The sequence below is a fragment of the Dermacentor silvarum genome, chromosome 4, assembly GCF_013339745.2.
Source record: "Dermacentor silvarum isolate Dsil-2018 chromosome 4, BIME_Dsil_1.4, whole genome shotgun sequence".
NCBI lineage: Eukaryota > Metazoa > Arthropoda > Arachnida > Ixodida > Ixodidae > Dermacentor > Dermacentor silvarum.
The window spans coordinates 127,155,495-127,174,221 of NC_051157.2; the positions used below are offsets into that span (position 1 = coordinate 127,155,495).

Below are 18,727 nucleotides of genomic sequence, written 5' to 3' on the forward strand. Positions count from 1 at the left end.
CAATACGCCAGTGGCACAAACAGCTGCGAAAATTATGCACTCCATAGACGGTCTCCTGGCTATGCTGCAGTAGCCTCGATCTCTGCCTGTGGAGACACATGTATTGCGAGGGGCTTTGCACAGAAAGGTTATATTGTGCAGCTCTCATCATGACCTTCATCATATCACCCTCCTTCCTCTTCACATCTTATCTCTGTTTTTTCTTTCCTCCAAACCACTTTCCCAGCGTGCAGCAGCAGGCAAGAGACACTTCACTCAGGCTGTCCTCTCCACCATTAAAGTCCCCCTCTCTCTCTTCTCCTATTCCTACTCACCTGCAACACTAGACACTTGCAGTAGAATCTTGTTGATACGATTTTCAAGAGAATCGGAAAATAAAACGTATCATCCGAAAATTGTATTATCCAAATCAAACTCCAAAAAAGTATGAAAATAGGTGTACTCGGTGACTAACCCAATAGCAAAGGTTCGTGTGGCCTCAAGTGATACTGCTCCGCATAACACGTTGTGCGGAGCAGCATTATTAGACGCCACACAAACCGCAGCTAATGCACTTTCATTCAACACCGTTGAAATAGCTCGTCAGTTAGTGCTAGACTTTCTTCTTTTCTATGTCCGTGAGAAAAGTTTTGGAAGTTCAAAAAATAACATTAAAAAAAAAGGAAGCTGCCCTTTCGTCGCTCAACTGAGTAACGGCGCACTGCCAGTTGGTGTGGCCGCACTGCCGCAGCAGCGTTTTACCACGTTCACTTTTCTTCCAGTGTGGCTTGGGCTTAACATGTTGTTCGTGAGTTGTCGGAATTTTATTTAAGCTAGTACACTGGAATTTAAAGCAGTGAGTTCTAGAAATACAGTCGAACCCACTTATAACAATATTCAAGTGCTACAAAAATTCCATTTTATAACCGATAATTGTTATAACCAGGTAGCACGAAAAAAAATCGAAATAGCCGGATGGCAGAGCTGTTGAGAGAAAACTATAATGGCGGGGAGGCCTGTGCCCCTCCCCACCACCTTCCTCCATCCGGCTGCTGATTCTGTTGACTCGGTTAACTGTTCAACTCTGCTTCCTGCACACTTTGATCGCGTGTAACACGCCGCAACTGTCGGCGTTCAAGAATGGCACTGCTATAACAACTGCAAAGCGGGGTCACGGGTGGCAAGTCACATGCGAGCTTCGCCGAGGCATCGCTTTGGTTGCCTCAAAGGGGCCTTTTTAAAAATGCAAGAAGGTTGCCACGACAGCCTCTCAGCTTGAGAAATCCAGAAGAAATGCTGGGGCGAGATTGCCACAAGCATCTCGCCACGTACTTCTCACTGGCTTGCACGAGATAACACTAGGTCCGTCAGCTCTGCTTGCTTTGTGCGAAGGTTGCCAACATCCTCCTCTCACGAAGGTCCCTCGTGAAAACGAAGCGCCGGACGGACTGAATCTTCTGCAGGGCCTCCTGTGAGGACAACGTCGAGGCAGCCTGCCCTACCGCGTCATCGCTGCCGTCGTCGCTATCCGATGCAAGCACGTTTGCACCGATCGCCTCATTGGTTAGAAGTACTTCGTTTCTAAATCTATGGCAGTGCACTTTCTTTTCACTGGCAACGTCGTGCATTGCCAATAATCAGCGGGCGGATCAGCCATCTTCTGTTTTGGCGGCGAGTCAAATGATGCTGAGAAACCACGTGGCCCGGAACGACTTCGACACAACCAACAAAGACGAGCATGAGCGACTACATCTGTTGGCGGAACTGCGCTAAATAAGGGGCCAGCACAGCCAGCGTGCAATCTGGGAGCTGCGCCTAGCGCTATCAGCGCAGTTGGCGCGGTCCATTTGTGTTTCGGAGAGTGGCGTGGCGTTGAGCTATGGGCGCAGTCCATTCTTGTTGGGAGGGGTGGAAGAGCGATGGGAGAGAGGCGCGCGATGCTGACGATGCGGAGAAGGCTGGAGAACGATGTGTGGCAGCGTGCAGCGGCTCGAATTTCTCTTTTTCTTTTCAAGAATTTTGCATTCCATTACCTTTTGGCACAGACACCCAATATCCAGACTTCATCATTATAATCGATAATGCGGCATGGGGGCATCATAGTAAGCGAGTTATTTGGTGCAGCAGCTTCTCATTGTTATAACTGATATAGTGAAACCTCGATTGTACGTCCCCCGGTTATGCGACGACCCGTATTTTATGATGAACTGGTTTGGTCCCGGCAAAACCACCATAGAAATAATGTATTAACCTCGATTAGACGACACAATTTTATGCCGACCCACCTCGCATGACGCCTCTCAAGTACCGTCCGTGAAGGGGGGGGGGGGGGGCAAAGTTCTAAGCAGAGATGCAGGCTGGCACATAAGCACACCGCAGGCGGCTGTTAACGGGTGTGCAATACTGTATTTACCCCAATGTAATGCGAGGGGCGACTTTCCAGTCACGCGAAATAAACAAAATAAAGCCGCTAATGTAATGCGAGATGATCGGGAAAAGAAATGGTACCTTTATTCAAGGAATCGCAATTCGGCAACGGTCTCTTCCCTCATCATAGTTGTCTGAAGAGGAGTTAGATGGAGGTTTCCGTGGGCGGTCTTCTCGGGCGATAATTTTCGCGAAATTTTGCGTGACTCAGCACAGAAAGCGTCCCTGACAAGTGTTTCTGGCGCTGTCCTAAGCTCGCAGTCAGCGCCAAGAGAGCTGTCGGCAGTATACTTCAAGGGTGCCGGTACACTGTAGTGCCGGGACGAGCTGAGTCTCGTGAAAGCGAAACTATCTCCAAAAGTGATCGCCCGAGAATTGTCATCTTCCGTGCCGTCGAGCTTGTTTGAGATTTAAGTACTTCTTAAAAGGCAGCACAATCATTTCATTCGGGGTCAGTACCAGGTCACTTCATGTTGCACACAGCCTTCCTGACTGGCTTCGCATTTAAAGTGGGCCTGCTGCTGGTCCCGCCATCCACAAATCACCGACTCCTTGACGTCGATACACCGAGCCGCGGCTTTTCCAGCTCCACGGCCATCAAAATTGCTCGTCTCTCGAAGCGACCATCAAACCGAATGCTCTGCGCTGTCATAACGTTGCTAATGAACAGAGTCGAACCGCAAAAGGCCGTAGGGTATAGTAGCATCGTAACCAGTCACAAGCACAGCGAAAACAGCGTTGATTCCAACCAAAAACAAGGTCTGACTTCGGTCAACTTATCTATGGATTGGATCAAGACGTAAAGTTACAGGTTGCCAACGTAACGCTAAAAATCGCGGGATTTAGAATATTTGTTTTAAAATGGTCAATTTTGCCATTATTCGAATGTAACGCGAGGGTCGAGTTCAGGTAATGAAAATTATAAAAAGAAAAAACTTGCATCACAATCAAATAAATACGGTTATGTTTTTAATAATTTAATCTACTTTCCTTGGAAGCAGCGCAGGTTCGTGCCCCGTGCTTATTCTGGCAGTCTGTACCTGTTTTTTGGGCAAGACTGAGCATCACTGCCGATATTTTTAGTTTTTCGAATATACGACACCCGGATTATACGACGGTTTTGCGTGGTCCCCTCAAAGTCGTATAATCGGGGTTCCACTGTATATTGTTAAAACCGGTATTGTTATAAGCGGGTTCGACTATAACAGTAAAATCCCACTTCTGTAGTAGTGTTGGCCAATTTCAGGTGAAAATGCAATCACAGTAACCTTATGAAAATGCATTGCTCCTATGGGACATTGGCCAGGAGAAGAAAAAAAAAAGCATATCCTGAAAAATGTATTATGCAGAATCGTATCAACGAGATTCCACTGTAGTTAGTGTGGTCAGCATATGTTCCCTTCCCTTCTTTTTCTGTTCTTATTTAATAAAAAGCAAACAATGACTACTACTGGTATTGGTCCTGTGTTCTAGTTCAGGGCAGGAATAACAGCTTCTTAACTGAAAATACCCCAATTAGCATAGTCTGATATTTGTTCAGGAGCAAGGTGACTGCCGTACCTTAACTTCTTCCTGTACTGCAAACTGCTCATGTCAGGAGTTACTTTTTCCACCCATCAGGAACTCAAGTACTCGCTGCGGTCCCTGGAGCGGTTTGCCCCCTGGGTGCGGAAGGTCTACATTGTCACCAATGGCCAGATTCCCTCTTGGCTCAATTTGGACTGCCCTCGAGTGGCTATAGTCACCCACGAGGTACACGTGCCACACACTCAGAAAAGCTTGCACCCTTTACAGCTTACCTTGTCCCCAAACAATAATCGTTACCTATACTGCATGCCTTTCCTTTCTTTAATGCTGTGTGCCTGTAACTTTGAGGTTACGATTGGCATGCGCATTATCAGCATCACATAGCATTCTTGACAGGAAAGTAGTAAGTGACTTGTGGTCCTAGCTCACTGATCGGTGCCTTCATGCAAAACTCGCCCTCAGCTCCTATTAGTACCATCTCCTGTGGGATGCAATTCCGGCCTTAGCACTGCGAATTTTAAACCACATTGTGAGCCTTGGCATTGGGATGTTGCGCCTGGGAACTTGCATTATTATAGTTGCTAACCGATAAGTCAGACAGCGTTATTTTGGACATGCTTGATTGTTTGCACAGCTGCGCAGCACCGCCATTGGCTCCATAGACCTAATGTATAAGGATAGCCAAAATTTCAGACACTTTACAGTGTGCTGTGCGATAATTAGGACCCAGACTTCGCGACTGCTGGCTAATTTGGCCACCGAGTTAAACAGAAATAGCGATATTTAGCTTTTGATATGTCACCGGCATGGCCTCCTTGAAACTGAAACAAGCGAAACCTAGTCGATTAAGGGGGGACGCGGCTTTCGCATCGCGATATTTGGCCAAAATACCGATTTTTTGAAAATCACATTTTCAGTTTGTATGACTTTTTTTCTATTTTATTTCAAAATTTCGTCACGGAAAATCGCGCGGAAATGATGTAAAAAATGTTTATCGAAGCTAAGGTGGCGAGGAGTTTCTCGAAAATAGCGAAAAAACGGCATTTTTCAAGCCGCGATATCTCCGCAACCGCGTAACCTAGCGCCGCCATCTTGGTCTCTATGGATAGCGCGATTCTCCGTCTTCAAATCTGGCGCCTCGTCCAGCTGCACCAGGCAAGAGCAAGCGCACAGTAAGCAAAAGTTTCAAGATCTCGCGGCGGTTTCTGATCGGCAGCGCGCGCCACGTGATTGTACGCGGCTCCGGATTGGTCTCCCGGGCGGTTGCCCTTAGCAACCGGCGGAAAGGTCGTCTGCTCGCCGCTACGGTGGCTAGAATCGCCGCGCTGACGGCGCTGAGGAGCCGATTTCGCGTCTTTTCAAGTCGTCGCGGCGTGGTTTAGAGATTGTATCTCACTTATGATAACGGACCGGCGCTCGCTTGTTAGAGAAACGAAAAACGTTGTCAAGCTCAGCCCTTCTTAGCTTGGAGAACGGCTCTCGTCTGTTATCATGGGCCGGCGATTGTTCAAGAAGAAACGCAAGACTGCGCATCAATTTGGTGCTCGTAAGTCGAAGCCACCGATCTCTAAAACAAAGTTTGCTCCGGCGACTTCAGCAGTGACAATGACGGTGGCATGCAGCGCGACGCGGACGTGCAGCTGAGCACCTCAAGCACGGATGGAACATCGTCCGCGCGTATTGGCAAAACTGTTCAGGAACCCAGCCGAAAAAGATGCAATGCGGAAAAAGAAAGCTGCAAAAGCTCATCAGACCATCAGGTCAGATGGTCAAGCGATGCCGCATCGCAAAGGACACAAAGGACTATAACCCTGGTGCCTATTAAATTTTGACAACTTTGAACCTTGTTTTCTCAGTACAGTTTTTTTGGCATGTTGCTCAGCTCGTGGAGCAGATATCTTGGTAACTACTTTACACATTTGATTTCGTTTGTTTTGTCAGACTCACTGAACTGTACTTTAGGGGATAGCGCTCTTTTTTTTTATCCTAGTGTTTTAAGAATTCGTAGTAGGGTTCCTTGTTTGCAGTGTAAGCGTGCTCACTGCAGTGGGACTGGAGAAAACATAAACTACAATTTTAGTGTTGAAAAAAAATTATTTCGAGAACGCTATCCCCTTCTGCATACATTTGGCTGTGCATACAGTATTTAACAAACTTTTCACTTGATTTCGTAAATCCTCCAGTCCCTCCACGAGGTTCAAGAAAGAAATAATTTGTCTAGCAAAAAGTTTTCATGGTACCGCTTTGAAATTTTTATGAAAGCATCATAGAGCTATTCTTATTCTATGTACCAATTTTCATTGACATCCACCAAGAAACAAGAAAGTTGGTACCGAAAGCCGCGTCCCCCCTTAATAGTTGCATACCTGCCAGCCCTCCAGAATTTTTCGTAACGTTTACGAATTGCGGCCCGTTCTATGATTTTACTAATGTCGCCTGAAGCTTTACGAAAAATATATTTTGAAAATGTTTTAAAGGTGTAGCCTTAAGGATGCAGAAGCACAAGACTGCAAAAAATGCACACAAGAAAGAAATTGTGATTGCACCTAAGTCACCCTGCTGTAGCAGCGCAAGATGCTACATACTAGAAGGCTACCTGCTTTGAGCAAGTTTATTCTGACAAGTTTCTGAAGTGGGGGAAATCGGCAACAGCAAAGTTGCTTATAAGTCACTGTACAGTCAACGACTGATTATTCGGGCCCCGATACTCTGGACATGCTTGATTATGCAGACAGCCTCGCGGCACTGCCACTAGCCTCACGGACTTAATATAAGGGCGACCCAAATTTCAGACACCTTACAGTGCGTCGTGCAATAATTCAGACTCTGACTGCATGACCATGTGCTAACATTGCCTCTGAGTCGAGCAAAATAACAATATTTTCATTTTCAGACATCGCCGGCGTGGTTGGCCATGTTGGTGACGCTCCATGAAACCGAAACTGGTGAAGCCTAGTCAATCTAGTAATCGCCAATGAGAATTCGATGAATTCATTGATTGTACAGTGTAGACCGCTTATAACGTAAGTCGCCGGAGTCACGAATATCTGCACTATAAGCGGTACCGCACTATACCCAAAACAACGATTTTCAAGTCCTGCACGTATTCAAAACATGTAGACCAAGCATGTAGACACGCTTTGTACTATCGCGCACATCGCGATTACGTTTTCGCCAGTGAGCTGGCGAAAACATAATCGCGATGTAGCCAGTGCTCTTCATGCTCGACAGCTTTGCACCGAGTCAAAACGAAACAAAGGTTTGCCGCTACCGTTGCGAAAAAAACCGTGACCGTTATATCGACGCGATTATCAACGGCGACCTTTTAAGGACACGCGCCCTACGCATGCACCGAGTCTGGACAAATTAACTACCATTCGCTGCAACAACTGCAGTCGAAACCGCGGTCGCTATCTATGCGATCATCGATGGCGACTACGCAGTTTTTTAGGCACGCGGCCGACGCGCGTACCGAGTAAAAGCGAAACTACTGTTCGCCGCAACCGCTGCGGAGAAAACCGCGGCTGCTATCGACGCGATCGTGGATGACGACTACGCAGTTACGAAAGCCCGCGGCCAACGCGGTGTTATGTGCGGCGGTAAACGCAAGAATACAGGCTTTAAAGACACAAATAGGCTCGAAGCGTTCCGGCGTTGCTGTCACTCACGTACGATTTCAACTGATGGCTGTGGCGATGTGGACTCCGCCGCTTCGTTTCGGTTGGACGTTAGCGCCGTTCTTGCTTTTTTGCGTCGTACATTTGCGGCGCTCCTCGCTCACCGAGCTCCGAAAGTAGTCCGAATTAACGAGAGTTTGATTGCACTGAATAATGCATACGCCGGCCGGCAGCACGCACCTTGTTGAGAAGCGTGCTCGCTGCCGCCCTTGTCGGCGAGATTTTCCTGCGGAAGCCGCATTATAACCGGCATTTCGTCTCTCGCGGCTGCACTGTAAGCGGTATGCGTATACATGGAGTTCTATGGGAGGGTAAACGGGAGTTGGAAAAGGCCGCGTTGTAGCCAGTTCTGCACTATAAACGGTTACGTTATGAGTGGTCTATACTGTACTTTTGTGTATCTGTAGTGACAGCATGACTATGGTCGTGTTACAGGCCACAATATTATAGTGGTGCTTTCCGCTCGATTCTACGCTGCTCTTATCGACTGTTTATGGCTGGCTGATCGAGCTTTATTTGTTCAAGTGATTGAGCTTTAATGTTTATGATATACGAGGTGTGTTCAAAAAGAAACCGAACTTTTGCTATAACACCTTTACTGCTTACGGTGCAACATTTTAAGTGCTGTCCCCTTCAAAGTAGTCCCCTCTACTGGCAACACACTCTTCCCCTCTTTTCTTCCATTTTTGGAAAGCCTCCTGGAACGCACTTTCTGGAATGGCGCACAGTTCTCTTCTCGCATTGTCCTGGATCTCCTCTACGGTTTGGAAACAATGTCCTTTCAAGGTGGCTTTCAGCTTGGGGAATAGAAAAAAGTCTGCTGGGGCTAGGTCCAGAGAATATGGTGGGTGGGGCACAACAGGAATGTGGTGTTTCGCCACGTAGCTGCGGACAAGGAGCGATGCGTGAGCCGGGGCATTGTCATGTTGCAACATCCAAGCCTGATTTTCTCACAATTCAGGCCTCTTACTGTGCCCAGACTCTCTCAAACGTGCTAGGATTCCCTGGTAAACTTCTTTGTTTACCGTCTGACCATGTAGCACAAATTCCTGATGGACAATGCCTTTGCAGTCAAAAAAACAAAACCAACATCACCTTTATTTTTGATCGATTCATGCGTGCTTTTTTTTGGACGAGGAGAACCTTTGACCACCCACTGTGATGACTACACTTTCATTTCAACATCATAGCCATAAACCCATGTCTCATCGCCTGTTATGATGTTCTTAAGAAAGTTTTCATTGTCATTGGCAGCGGCGAGCAGTTCCTGGCTGATTTCAACACGGGTCTGCTTCTATTCGTCAGTCAACAAACGCGGCACGAATTTTGCACTGACACGACGCATCCCAAGTTTGTCACTCAAAATTTCATGACATGATCCTACACTGATACCCACTTCGTCAGCGACTTCTCGAACAGTCAAACAACGATTTCCACAAATCACAGTTCGAACTCTCTCGACGTGGTCATAATCTATGGATGTGGATAGTCGTCCAGGCTTGGGATTGTCACCGACTGCCATTCTTCCGTCTTCAAAACGCTTGAACCAATCATAGCACTGCATGTGACTCAAACAGTCCTCCCCGTATGCTTGGCTAAGCAACTGAAGTGTCTCTGTGAAAGTTTTCCCAAGTTTGTAGCAGAACTTCACACACACGCATGCTGTTCTTCCAGTTCCTTCATTGTCACTTTGGCACCAATCCTAAGAACAGCTTGTTCATGTGCTCACTTCAGCGGCTGTAGCTCACCAACTAACGGTCAGAACAAAACGCAGCAAATGGCAGTTTGTTGTCTAAACCTGCCGCTACATGCGCTCAGTAACCGCAGCGTGCTCCCTCTGCCGGGCTTGGTGTGCTATTTCAAAAGTTCGGTTTCTTTTTGAACACAACTCGTACATTAAGGAATTAATGTACTTTTTTTACCGGCAAATGTATTGTCTTTCTAAATGCTAGCAGTTGGTGGCAACCAAAAGGTTATGTGTTAAAGTTTTATGGCCGCTGTTAGGTGTTCCTCACTCTTGCCACGTCTTTCCCTACTGCTCATGAGTGTCTTGTTTGGGTGACATGAAAAGTGTCAGCAACACTCACATGACAGTAGTACTAATTCCGAAGATCGAAATAACGCTTGCAGGAGATCTTCCCCAACAAGAGTCACCTGCCAACATACAGTTCGCCAGCCATTGAGACACACCTGCACCGTATCCGAGGCCTGTCACAGCGCTTCATCTACCTCAACGACGATGTCTTTTTTGGCAAAGAAGTATGGCCCGAGGACTTCTACACACACGCTGCGGGATACAAGGTAGGTTTCATGCTTTAGCATATTGCACCAATCTTATTGGAATTTTCTTTGCTTTGGTAGATATGGTGAGGTCCTCCCTGGCTCCAAGTTGTGTGCAGTGTAGGCCTGCAGGCTTGAAAACTGAATCCATAGACTAAAGATAAACTTTGCAAGGGTTAAGTGCCGGCCTTGTTGCTACGACTTATTTTCAAGTTTTTAGCACAGTAATCTGTGACAAAACGGACACAAGTTGAGACACACAACCACTTGTGTGTGTCCCGACTTGTGTCTGTGTTGTCTCAAGTTTCCTTGCTAAGAACAAGAAACTTAAGATAAAGTTCTGCCTGCCACAGTGGCTCAATAGCTATCGTACATTATGCTGCTGAGCATGAGGAGGTCGTGAGCTCGATTCCTGGCCTTGGCACCTGAATAGAAAAATGATGAAAGCAGAATGGAAGCAGAATGCAAAAATGCATTAGGTGCACGTTAAAGAACTCTAGGCAGTAGAAATTATTTGAGAAGCTCCCACTACGCCGTATCTTATTGACCCTTTTCGTGGCGATCCCGTGGGCGCTGCCATGTTTGATCACGTGGTGACGTTTCCATTGCTTGCCTCGACTGCCTCCGTTGCCTCCTTGTTTACAATGGAAGTGTACGACGCCGGCGTGGCTTGGAAAACCTCTGTTTTCGGAGATATCGTAGACGGTGACTGGGTGGACGACACGAAGCTTTGATCACAGCTTCAGAGAACATGCAAAAGCGCCTTCGGAGCTGATTAAGCTGTAGGTCCAAACGGCGCAAGCAGCGTATATGGTGTTTGTTCTAAAAACGGGGCTAAATATGTATTCCACGCTATCCAAGCTTTCCGATTAGGCATTCAGTCAGGATTAGTGTGTTTTGCTCTTTGTTCTTTATTCAGCAAATATTTTGAAGCAGTGGCTTGTCAGTTTCTGACTCAGCGAAGTTCCTCGATCGCTGCGGCCACTATCTGATTATTTTCTGCCTAATCGCTCGCGGGTGGGTTCAGTTCCGATAGATTTGTTCTTGCTGCGCACAATGCTTGAAACGTAGCTGTTTTGTACATTCTAATACTTTGTAGCAAATATATATTACAGCTAGTAACTCGCTTACTCTTGTGGACCATCACGAAACATTCAGTTTCGACCATTCGTGCGCCATAGGTGTAGTCCGTCATTTATTGTGCATATACAGTGCGCATATATTCAAGAATGCGCCCATGCAGTTATTCTTGATACGTCGGTGATAGAGTGGGCATAAGTTTTCCTGCCATTTGGGACAGATGTGTATATATAACGTGCGTGAAACTTACTATGACAGGAAGCGGCGCTACTCCCTTTGTCATTGTTTAACTAGTGGTACTCACTCTTGCCGACGTTCTGGGGATGAAGCCCTTTCTTTGAAGGTTAGCGATACAAGGCTGGCGGATGAGCAAATTTCTGTATCCTCGAGGAAAGCCGTACATCACGAAGTGCTGGTAACACGTTTGGACAGTTTCAGCAGCGGTCCGCAAACTTGGCCACACAGATTCATTCTATTCCTTAACATGCCAGCCACTATTTTTGCAGCCAACTACTGCACACGTCTTCAATCCACATGATTCAATCTAGCATGATCGGAGCACAGTGTGTTAGCGAAAACTCAGTTGCCTTTCCGACAGCTGATCGCACAGAAGCAAGATAGAAGCGGTAATGGTTTCGTATTCGTGCGCTGTCGCTGAGGAGAGATATGGCGCGCCGCCGTGAGCGCCATCTCGTTTCTCTAAAACAAACTGCTCCGCGAAAAGGGTCAATAGCCAGGGAGTTGCCTTGGGAAGTTTAATCGTGTATTTCAACTTAATGATAAAATTTATTCCACGGGCACCAACCCAAGGTTGAACCTCATTCTGAAATGTATGGGCCAACTGTGCGACTGTGTTGCCACGATAGCTGATAGAAGGGACCAGAGAGATATGTTCCAATAAACAGGAGTACCCTTTATCGAGAAAGATGCACAGGGAAACAGCACAATCTTACACCTTCTTAACACTGTTGCCAAAAATATTGACTATTAAGAAGTGAATGTGGCAGCTAGTTAGAAAAAAAAAATGCAATACGACAAGGTATTAGCACTTATTCTGGAACCAGTACAGTCACCGACCAAATATTCACCCTCAGCAGAGACTGCCTATATGTCGATGTAAATGGAAGTCCAAAATGACAGATTTGCCAGAACTTAAGTGACTTAATTATGCTTCAAGTGGTAATAAAAAGAATAGAGCAAAAAAGGTTGCCAAGTGCATTGCAGCACGCACATATGCTTGCATGCAACGTGGTCAGTCTGTACTCCAACCATCACCGTGTTATTGATACAGATAGACCCAACTACGGTTAATGCATGCACCAAATCTTCAGTCGGCCGTGCTCCAATAGGCCAGAAAATAACAGATTTTTTCGCAACAGCCATTTTGTGTTCTTTCCTCGCTTCATTCGTGCCTTCGTTGGCATAAACATAGAGGGTGGAAGTGTCGCTTTTTAACAAAATGAAATCAGATCTTGATTTTCTCTGGAAAAAAAGAGTTCTTTTGAGCTTGATTGTGTAGTTCCATTTATAAGGAGTTGCGAACATTTTGGTCTCGTTTAATGCAAGTTTCTTTATATTGTTCGAATACAAGACTAACCAATTGAGAGCCTGTTGTTCCTTTTAACCGGCAATTCCATTTAAGCAATTTTCGTTTACCGAGATTCCAGTGTATACCAACACTATATTTTTCACCGAACCTTTGCGCCAAAGCTAGACCCTAACTTCACTTCATTGTCCTCTTCTTTTCATTTTTGCTGATTTGCTGTCTTGTCTTTTAGCTCTTACAGGGCCCCTCACCAGGCCTCATTGCAAACTTATGTATTACACTGGAAGTTGCAAGGCACCATCTAGGTAGCGTTTTACTGAAATAATGTTTCAGATTGGTTTATTATTGGGGGAGATACTAGAAGAAATTGAAATACCCTGTTACCATTACTGCCAGGACGCGAGCTTCATTGTGAACAGATACACTCCCCCCTTTTGCCTCCACTAGCATCTGCTTTGCGGCGTTCCTTCTATGCCTTGTCCCATACCAGAGCCGAGGGACCGTATTATGTTTACATGACGAGACTTGCCTGCCTGTTTTTTAACAGCGGACCTGTTTAAGCTCTTGGTTAGGCCGTGTAGTGCGAAAAAAAAACTGCACCTGGCGACACACGTGACGTCATCGCTCGGCGAGGTTACCACCTTCTCCCAGGTTATCCTCGCCACAGCGCGAGGTGCAGCCGACATATCCGGCGTTCATCGGCGTGTCCCAGCTGCAGCTGGCGTCGAGATGTGACATGCTGCATTTCGTGCCGGCCTCGTCACCCAGAATGGACCGCATCCGCGTCTCGTCAAGCAAGATGGGCTGGTAGAGTGTGGCGCTTTCACTGGTGTGGCGTCCCCGTGCCGAGCACGCTCTCGTCAACTCTACGTCGGACTATAAAGTGGCCTTTAGAAGACTGCGCGCCAACTCCGAGTATCAGGACGATACTCGGGGTCGGCTAAGTTTGGCTTAGAACCAGCCAAGCCAAACCAAGTTAAGCAAAGGAAAGCAAGGACAGAGCTAACCAGCCAAGCCAAACCTAGTTAAGCACAGTTAAAGCTAAGAAACAGCCAAGCCAAGCCAAGTTAAGCAAAGGAAAGCAAAGTGAAAGCTAAGGAAAGGCCACCAGCTTCGCTGTGTGCCCAGTCTTTGCACCACTTAGTGTGAAGCTCACACTATCTTTTTTTTCTCTTCCTTTCTTGCTGTGCTACGCATTTCCAGTAAAAATTGCGTGTTCCGCATTGGGTAAATAACCAAAATCACGTGCCATGGTTACTGATGTTGGAAGCAGTACGTCTTCCTAGAAGCATTTGTTTGTGACCTTGACTCTCTCGCTCGACATGCGGCTTCCTTGAGAGCAAGTGCATGTTGGCTTCTGTTTGAAATTTCGAGCGCATTTTTTTTTTTTTTTTGGCGCCATGCAGCCATTGCATACTTTGCAGACATGATCACCACATTGTGAGCTATGGATCACACTTTTTTGTTTGTAATGCCCAAACCTGGTGAGGGGCCCTTTAACAAAGTACCTCATCCAAAATCGAAAACCTTTATCTGGCATTGCCACTGTCACCTGCCTGCATAACAAACTCTTTGGTTCGAACATTGTTGTTACGAATGCACCTGCGACTTGGCAACACCACAAATGTGGTGCAATTGCTGCATGCAGGTGCGTCTGGCCTGGCCTGTACCGGACTGTGCCTTGGGCTGCCCGACATCGTGGGTCAAGGACGGTTATTGTGACAAGCCGTGCAACAACTCCAAGTGCGAGTGGGACGGTGGGGACTGTCTGGGGGCGGCAGCCTCGGTAACGCCCCGCCCTTTTCACCTGTTGCCTTTCCCGAGGCCTGACCTCAGCAAGCGTGAGTGTGCTTGCACCTATCTTGCAAAGCACTGTGCTGTGTAGTAGCCTCATGATTCTATTGAAGTAATTTTGAGTGGGATCAGCGCAGTGCACAACATTATTGTAAGCAGCGATGACCAGTGGTAGTTGGCCAGTGGAGAAGCAAGCCATTGTCCTTGTCTGGTAACTGGATTGTTCCGAGTTCGTGCTGTGTCAATTGTTGTCCCTGTTAGTAGACTTCATGAGCAGCTGCTAGTGGCGCAGCTACACCTTCAATTACTTCAGAGAACAAGCTGCAAACAAGCTGGCAATAAACAGGGGTTTGAAAATTTGCTGCATTCATGTCAATGACTAGATTGTCAAGAAATCTGCAGGATATAACCAACTCACCTAAAGAGCCTACAATTATAAATTTCTTATTTATTACTGAAAGGCGGTAGAATCAGTAGAGATTATGGGCATTCATGGAAACATTGCATAGTCAAGGCACAAAGGAAGCATACTTGAACATTCTTGAGAACTATCTACAAGTATTCCACAGCCATGATTCTTCACAGGAAAAATTGGGAATACACCAAGTAAGATGGGTGTCAGGCCAGGAGGCATGGTGTCTTCTGTATTATTTACTGCACGTTTGCAAGAATTATTAAAGAATTCAAGATGCATTAGATCCAAATATTAATGGAAAATTTCTGAGCGATTTGCAATTTTCAAACTACGTGTTCAGAAATCCTGAACATGATTTACAACAAATGATTCAAGACCTTAACAGATAAAGTCTAAAGCTAGGTTTATGGATTAATATGCAAAAGAGTGAGGTAATGTTCAATAATTTGGCACGAGGAACAAGAGTTCATGATTGACAGTCTGCCCCCTTGGAGCTGTGAAAGAGTACATTTATCAAGGACATGCATTTCCACGGGCGGCGCAGATCATGAAAGAAATCTGTCGGTTAGTGAAAATGGTTTGGAGCGCATACGGCGCTGTTGAAGCGGTGGAAGCTTCTACTGCCACAGGAATTCTCTGTTCTGGTTGATGGTTCTTGCGATCTGGTTCAACCAAGGCGTTGGCTAACCACTGTGCAAAGACTGATGAAAAAGATTGGCACTGTTGCTTGAATGGTAAAGCATTGACATTGGTAGAAAGGTTCAACATTGCTCCCAAGCTCCTTAGATAGTGTTCTAACAATACGTATGGCGACATGTTGGTGCAGTGCAGCAAGCATGGCTTGATGGTTCCCGAGATGAGACCAACGAAAAAGCGTCGGTGTTAATTGGCACCCCATGAAAACATCATATAGTCTTGGCTTGATGTTTCATGTCTGTTCCGCTGAGGCCGATGTATGCACACAGCTGCTTGGCTGGAACACTAGTGTGCATGGGTGTAACACTTGTGGCAGCAGCGGGTGACGGAACGCTGCCCTGGCTTCACTGCCGAGCCAATTCAGCTTTGTCATTTTGGCAGCCAAACACTACGTATCACTCGCGTCTCTGGAGACCTAACCCTCCATTTGCGGGCCGCACGCGTGCCATCAGTACTGGAACAGCGTGACAGTGGTGATGGCGTGAACATGCTTTTAGTGACTGTGTAATTGCTATCGCTGTACAAGAAAAGAAGAAAACTATAATGTAATATCAAAATAGCAATAAGGAACGGAGTTGTGCAGGTCGTGTGATGTGCAGAGAAGGTAACTGGTGGTTAACAGGATGGGCGCTAAGGTGAAGGGAACACAGTTGTAGCGCCCACCGACGCTGCTAAGCGCGAACGCTAAGGTCAGCGTTCTCGGCCGGCGCCTTGGGGCCGGCTGCGACTGACGAGAAAAATAAAGTTGGGCGGCGCGTGCCAGCGGCGCAAGCACGGCACGCGCTGGTCCATTGTGAAAGCCTGCTGAGCTGGTCCTCTTGTTCTGGCGCTCCGCTGCGACCCCTCGGTTCTCGACAGTGGTGACCCGGACGTGATGCCCCGTACCAGCAACTGAAGCAGAGTATTTTAGAACGCACCACGGCGTCCGAGAGCGCGCGCCTCCAGCACCTGCTCACATCCGAGGACCTTGGAGATCGCCGCCCTTCCCAGCTGCTCAACAGCATGCGACAGCTCCTGGGCACAAGCAAGGTCGACCCGAACGGTGCGCTGTTGAGGGAGCTCTTCTTGCAGCGCTTACCACAGTCCACCCGCCTTGTCTTGGCTGCTACAGAGGACTTGACCCTCGACCGCCTCGCCCAGCTCGCTGATCGAGTCCACGACGCGACTTCTCCTTCAGTCGCCGCCCTTTCTTCAACGCCACAGTCCTCACTCATAGCCCGCTTAGAGTCTCGGATCGACCAGCTCGCCGTTTCCATCGACGCCCTTCGGACGTCCTCCCATGACCAGCGCGGCTCTACCTCATGTCCCAGCCGCCGTCCCTCTTCCCCGACCAGTCGCCGCTCGCGCAGTCCTAGACGCTCGCCTATCTGCTGGTACCATCGCACGTTCCAGCACCGCGCCCGTCGGTGCAAGACCCCATGCGAATGGTCGGGAAACGCACCGCGAGATCACTGACGGCGGCATGTGACCTCGCCTTACAACCCGGCCGCCTTTTCATAGTCATGGATCGCATTTCCGGCCTGCGGTTCCTTGTAGACACGGGTGCCGAGGTCAGTGTACTGCCGTCCTCCAAGCGTGACCGCGCTTATAAGTCACCTGGACCTACACTCCGCGCGGCCAACTCTACTTCCATCGCCACGTATGGTCTGCGGTCCCTCACTCTCAACCTAGGCCTGCGGCGCACATTCCGGTGGGTCTTCATCGTAGCCGACGTCCATCAGCCTATCCTCGGTTCCGACTTCCTGACTCATTTCGACCTTGACGTCAGCATGCGCCGCCATCGCCTGATTGACAGCAAGACGCGCCTCTCGATCTCTGGCGTTCTGTCGGCTGTCGCTCCCACCGGCATCCGCACGCTGATCCCAACATGCCCGTATGCTCGTATCCTCGAAGACTTCCCTGAGGTGACAAGGCCCTGCAATTTAAATCAGCCTCCCAAGCACAGCGTCACCCACCACATTGTCACACGTGGTCCACCTGTCGCAGCCCGTCCGCGCCGCCTCTTCGGTGAGCGTCTGGACATTGCTAAACGGGAATTCGAGCACATGCTCCAGCTAGGTATTATTCGCCCGTCGTCCAGCAGTTGGGCCTCCCCGCTTCATCTGGTGCCCAAGAAAGAACCGGGTGACTGCCGTCCGTGCGGTGACTACCGGGCGCTCAACGCTCACACGGTCCACGATAGCTACCCCCTTCCACACATCCAAGATTTTACAGGCCATTTGGAGGGAGGCAAAATCTTTAGTAAGGTGGACCTTGTCAAGGCCTATCACCAAATCCCCGTTGAGCCAGCCGATATCCTGAAGACAGCCATTACTACACCCTTCGGCCTGTTTGAGTATGTGCGCATGCCCTTTGGGTTACGCAACGCAGCTCAAACGTTCCAACGATTCATTGCCGAGGTAACGCGCGGCCTCCCGGCTGTATTTGCCTACATCGACGACATCCTCGTCGCGAGTCCCAATCCACAAGATCATGAGCGTCACCTCCGGGAACTCTTTCAACGCCTTCAACAATTTGGCCTGGTTGTCAACCCCCAGAAATGCGTATTTGGATCTTCCGAGCTCGAGTTTCTGGGCCACCACATCTCGGAGCTGGGAATTCGTCCGTTGCCCTGGCACGTCCAGGCCGTGAAAGACTTCCCAGCACCCACTACCCTACGCCAGCTGCGTGAGTTCCTCGGCCTAGTGAGTTTCTCCCGACATTTCATTCCGCACTGTGCTGAGCTTCTACACCCACTGACTAACCTTCTTCGCACGACCAAGGGCTCCTCATCTGCGATTTCCTGGTCTCCCGAAGCTGACGCTGCTTTCAGGGCTGCTAAACAAGCCGTTGCCGATGCGGTACTTCTCGTACACCCGAGAACTAACGTGCCAACCCGCATCATGGTGGATGCTTCCAGTGTGGCCATCGGCGCTGTTCTCCAGCAGAAAATCAACTCCGAGTGGCGCCCACTGGGTTTCTTCTCTCGGAAGCTCCAACCTGCCGAGACTCGCTACAGCGTTTTTGGCCGCGAGCTGCTCGCCATCTACTCCACCATCCAGCACTTTCGGCACTTCTTGGAGGGCCAGCCATTTTATATTCTAACCGATCATAAGCCTCTGGTGTATGTCTTCCGTACAAACTCTTCCAAGTACGTCGCACGTGAAGTTCGTCAACTGGCCTATATATCGGAGTTCACCACGGATATCCGGCACATCAAAGGCACCGACAACGAGGCAGCTGACGCACTTTCACGCATCACCTCCCTCGGCACTTCTACATCGACTGTGGATTGGGAGGGTCTAGCTCGTGCGCAGATGGAAGACC

General features: G+C 48.2%; 1 protein-coding gene across 1 annotated transcript in view; it reads left to right on the forward strand.

Annotated features, from left to right (window-relative positions):
• LOC119448884 (N-acetylglucosamine-1-phosphotransferase subunits alpha/beta-like) overlaps positions 1-18,727 on the forward strand; it is a 56,001-nt gene that overhangs the window by 22,274 nt on the left and 15,000 nt on the right. The window contains exons 8-10 of the mRNA XM_037712095.2: positions 4,027-4,158; positions 9,741-9,911; positions 14,165-14,357. Coding sequence (XP_037568023.1) covers positions 4,027-4,158; positions 9,741-9,911; positions 14,165-14,357 — 496 coding nt within the window. The remainder of the gene's footprint in view (positions 1-4,026; positions 4,159-9,740; positions 9,912-14,164; positions 14,358-18,727) is intronic.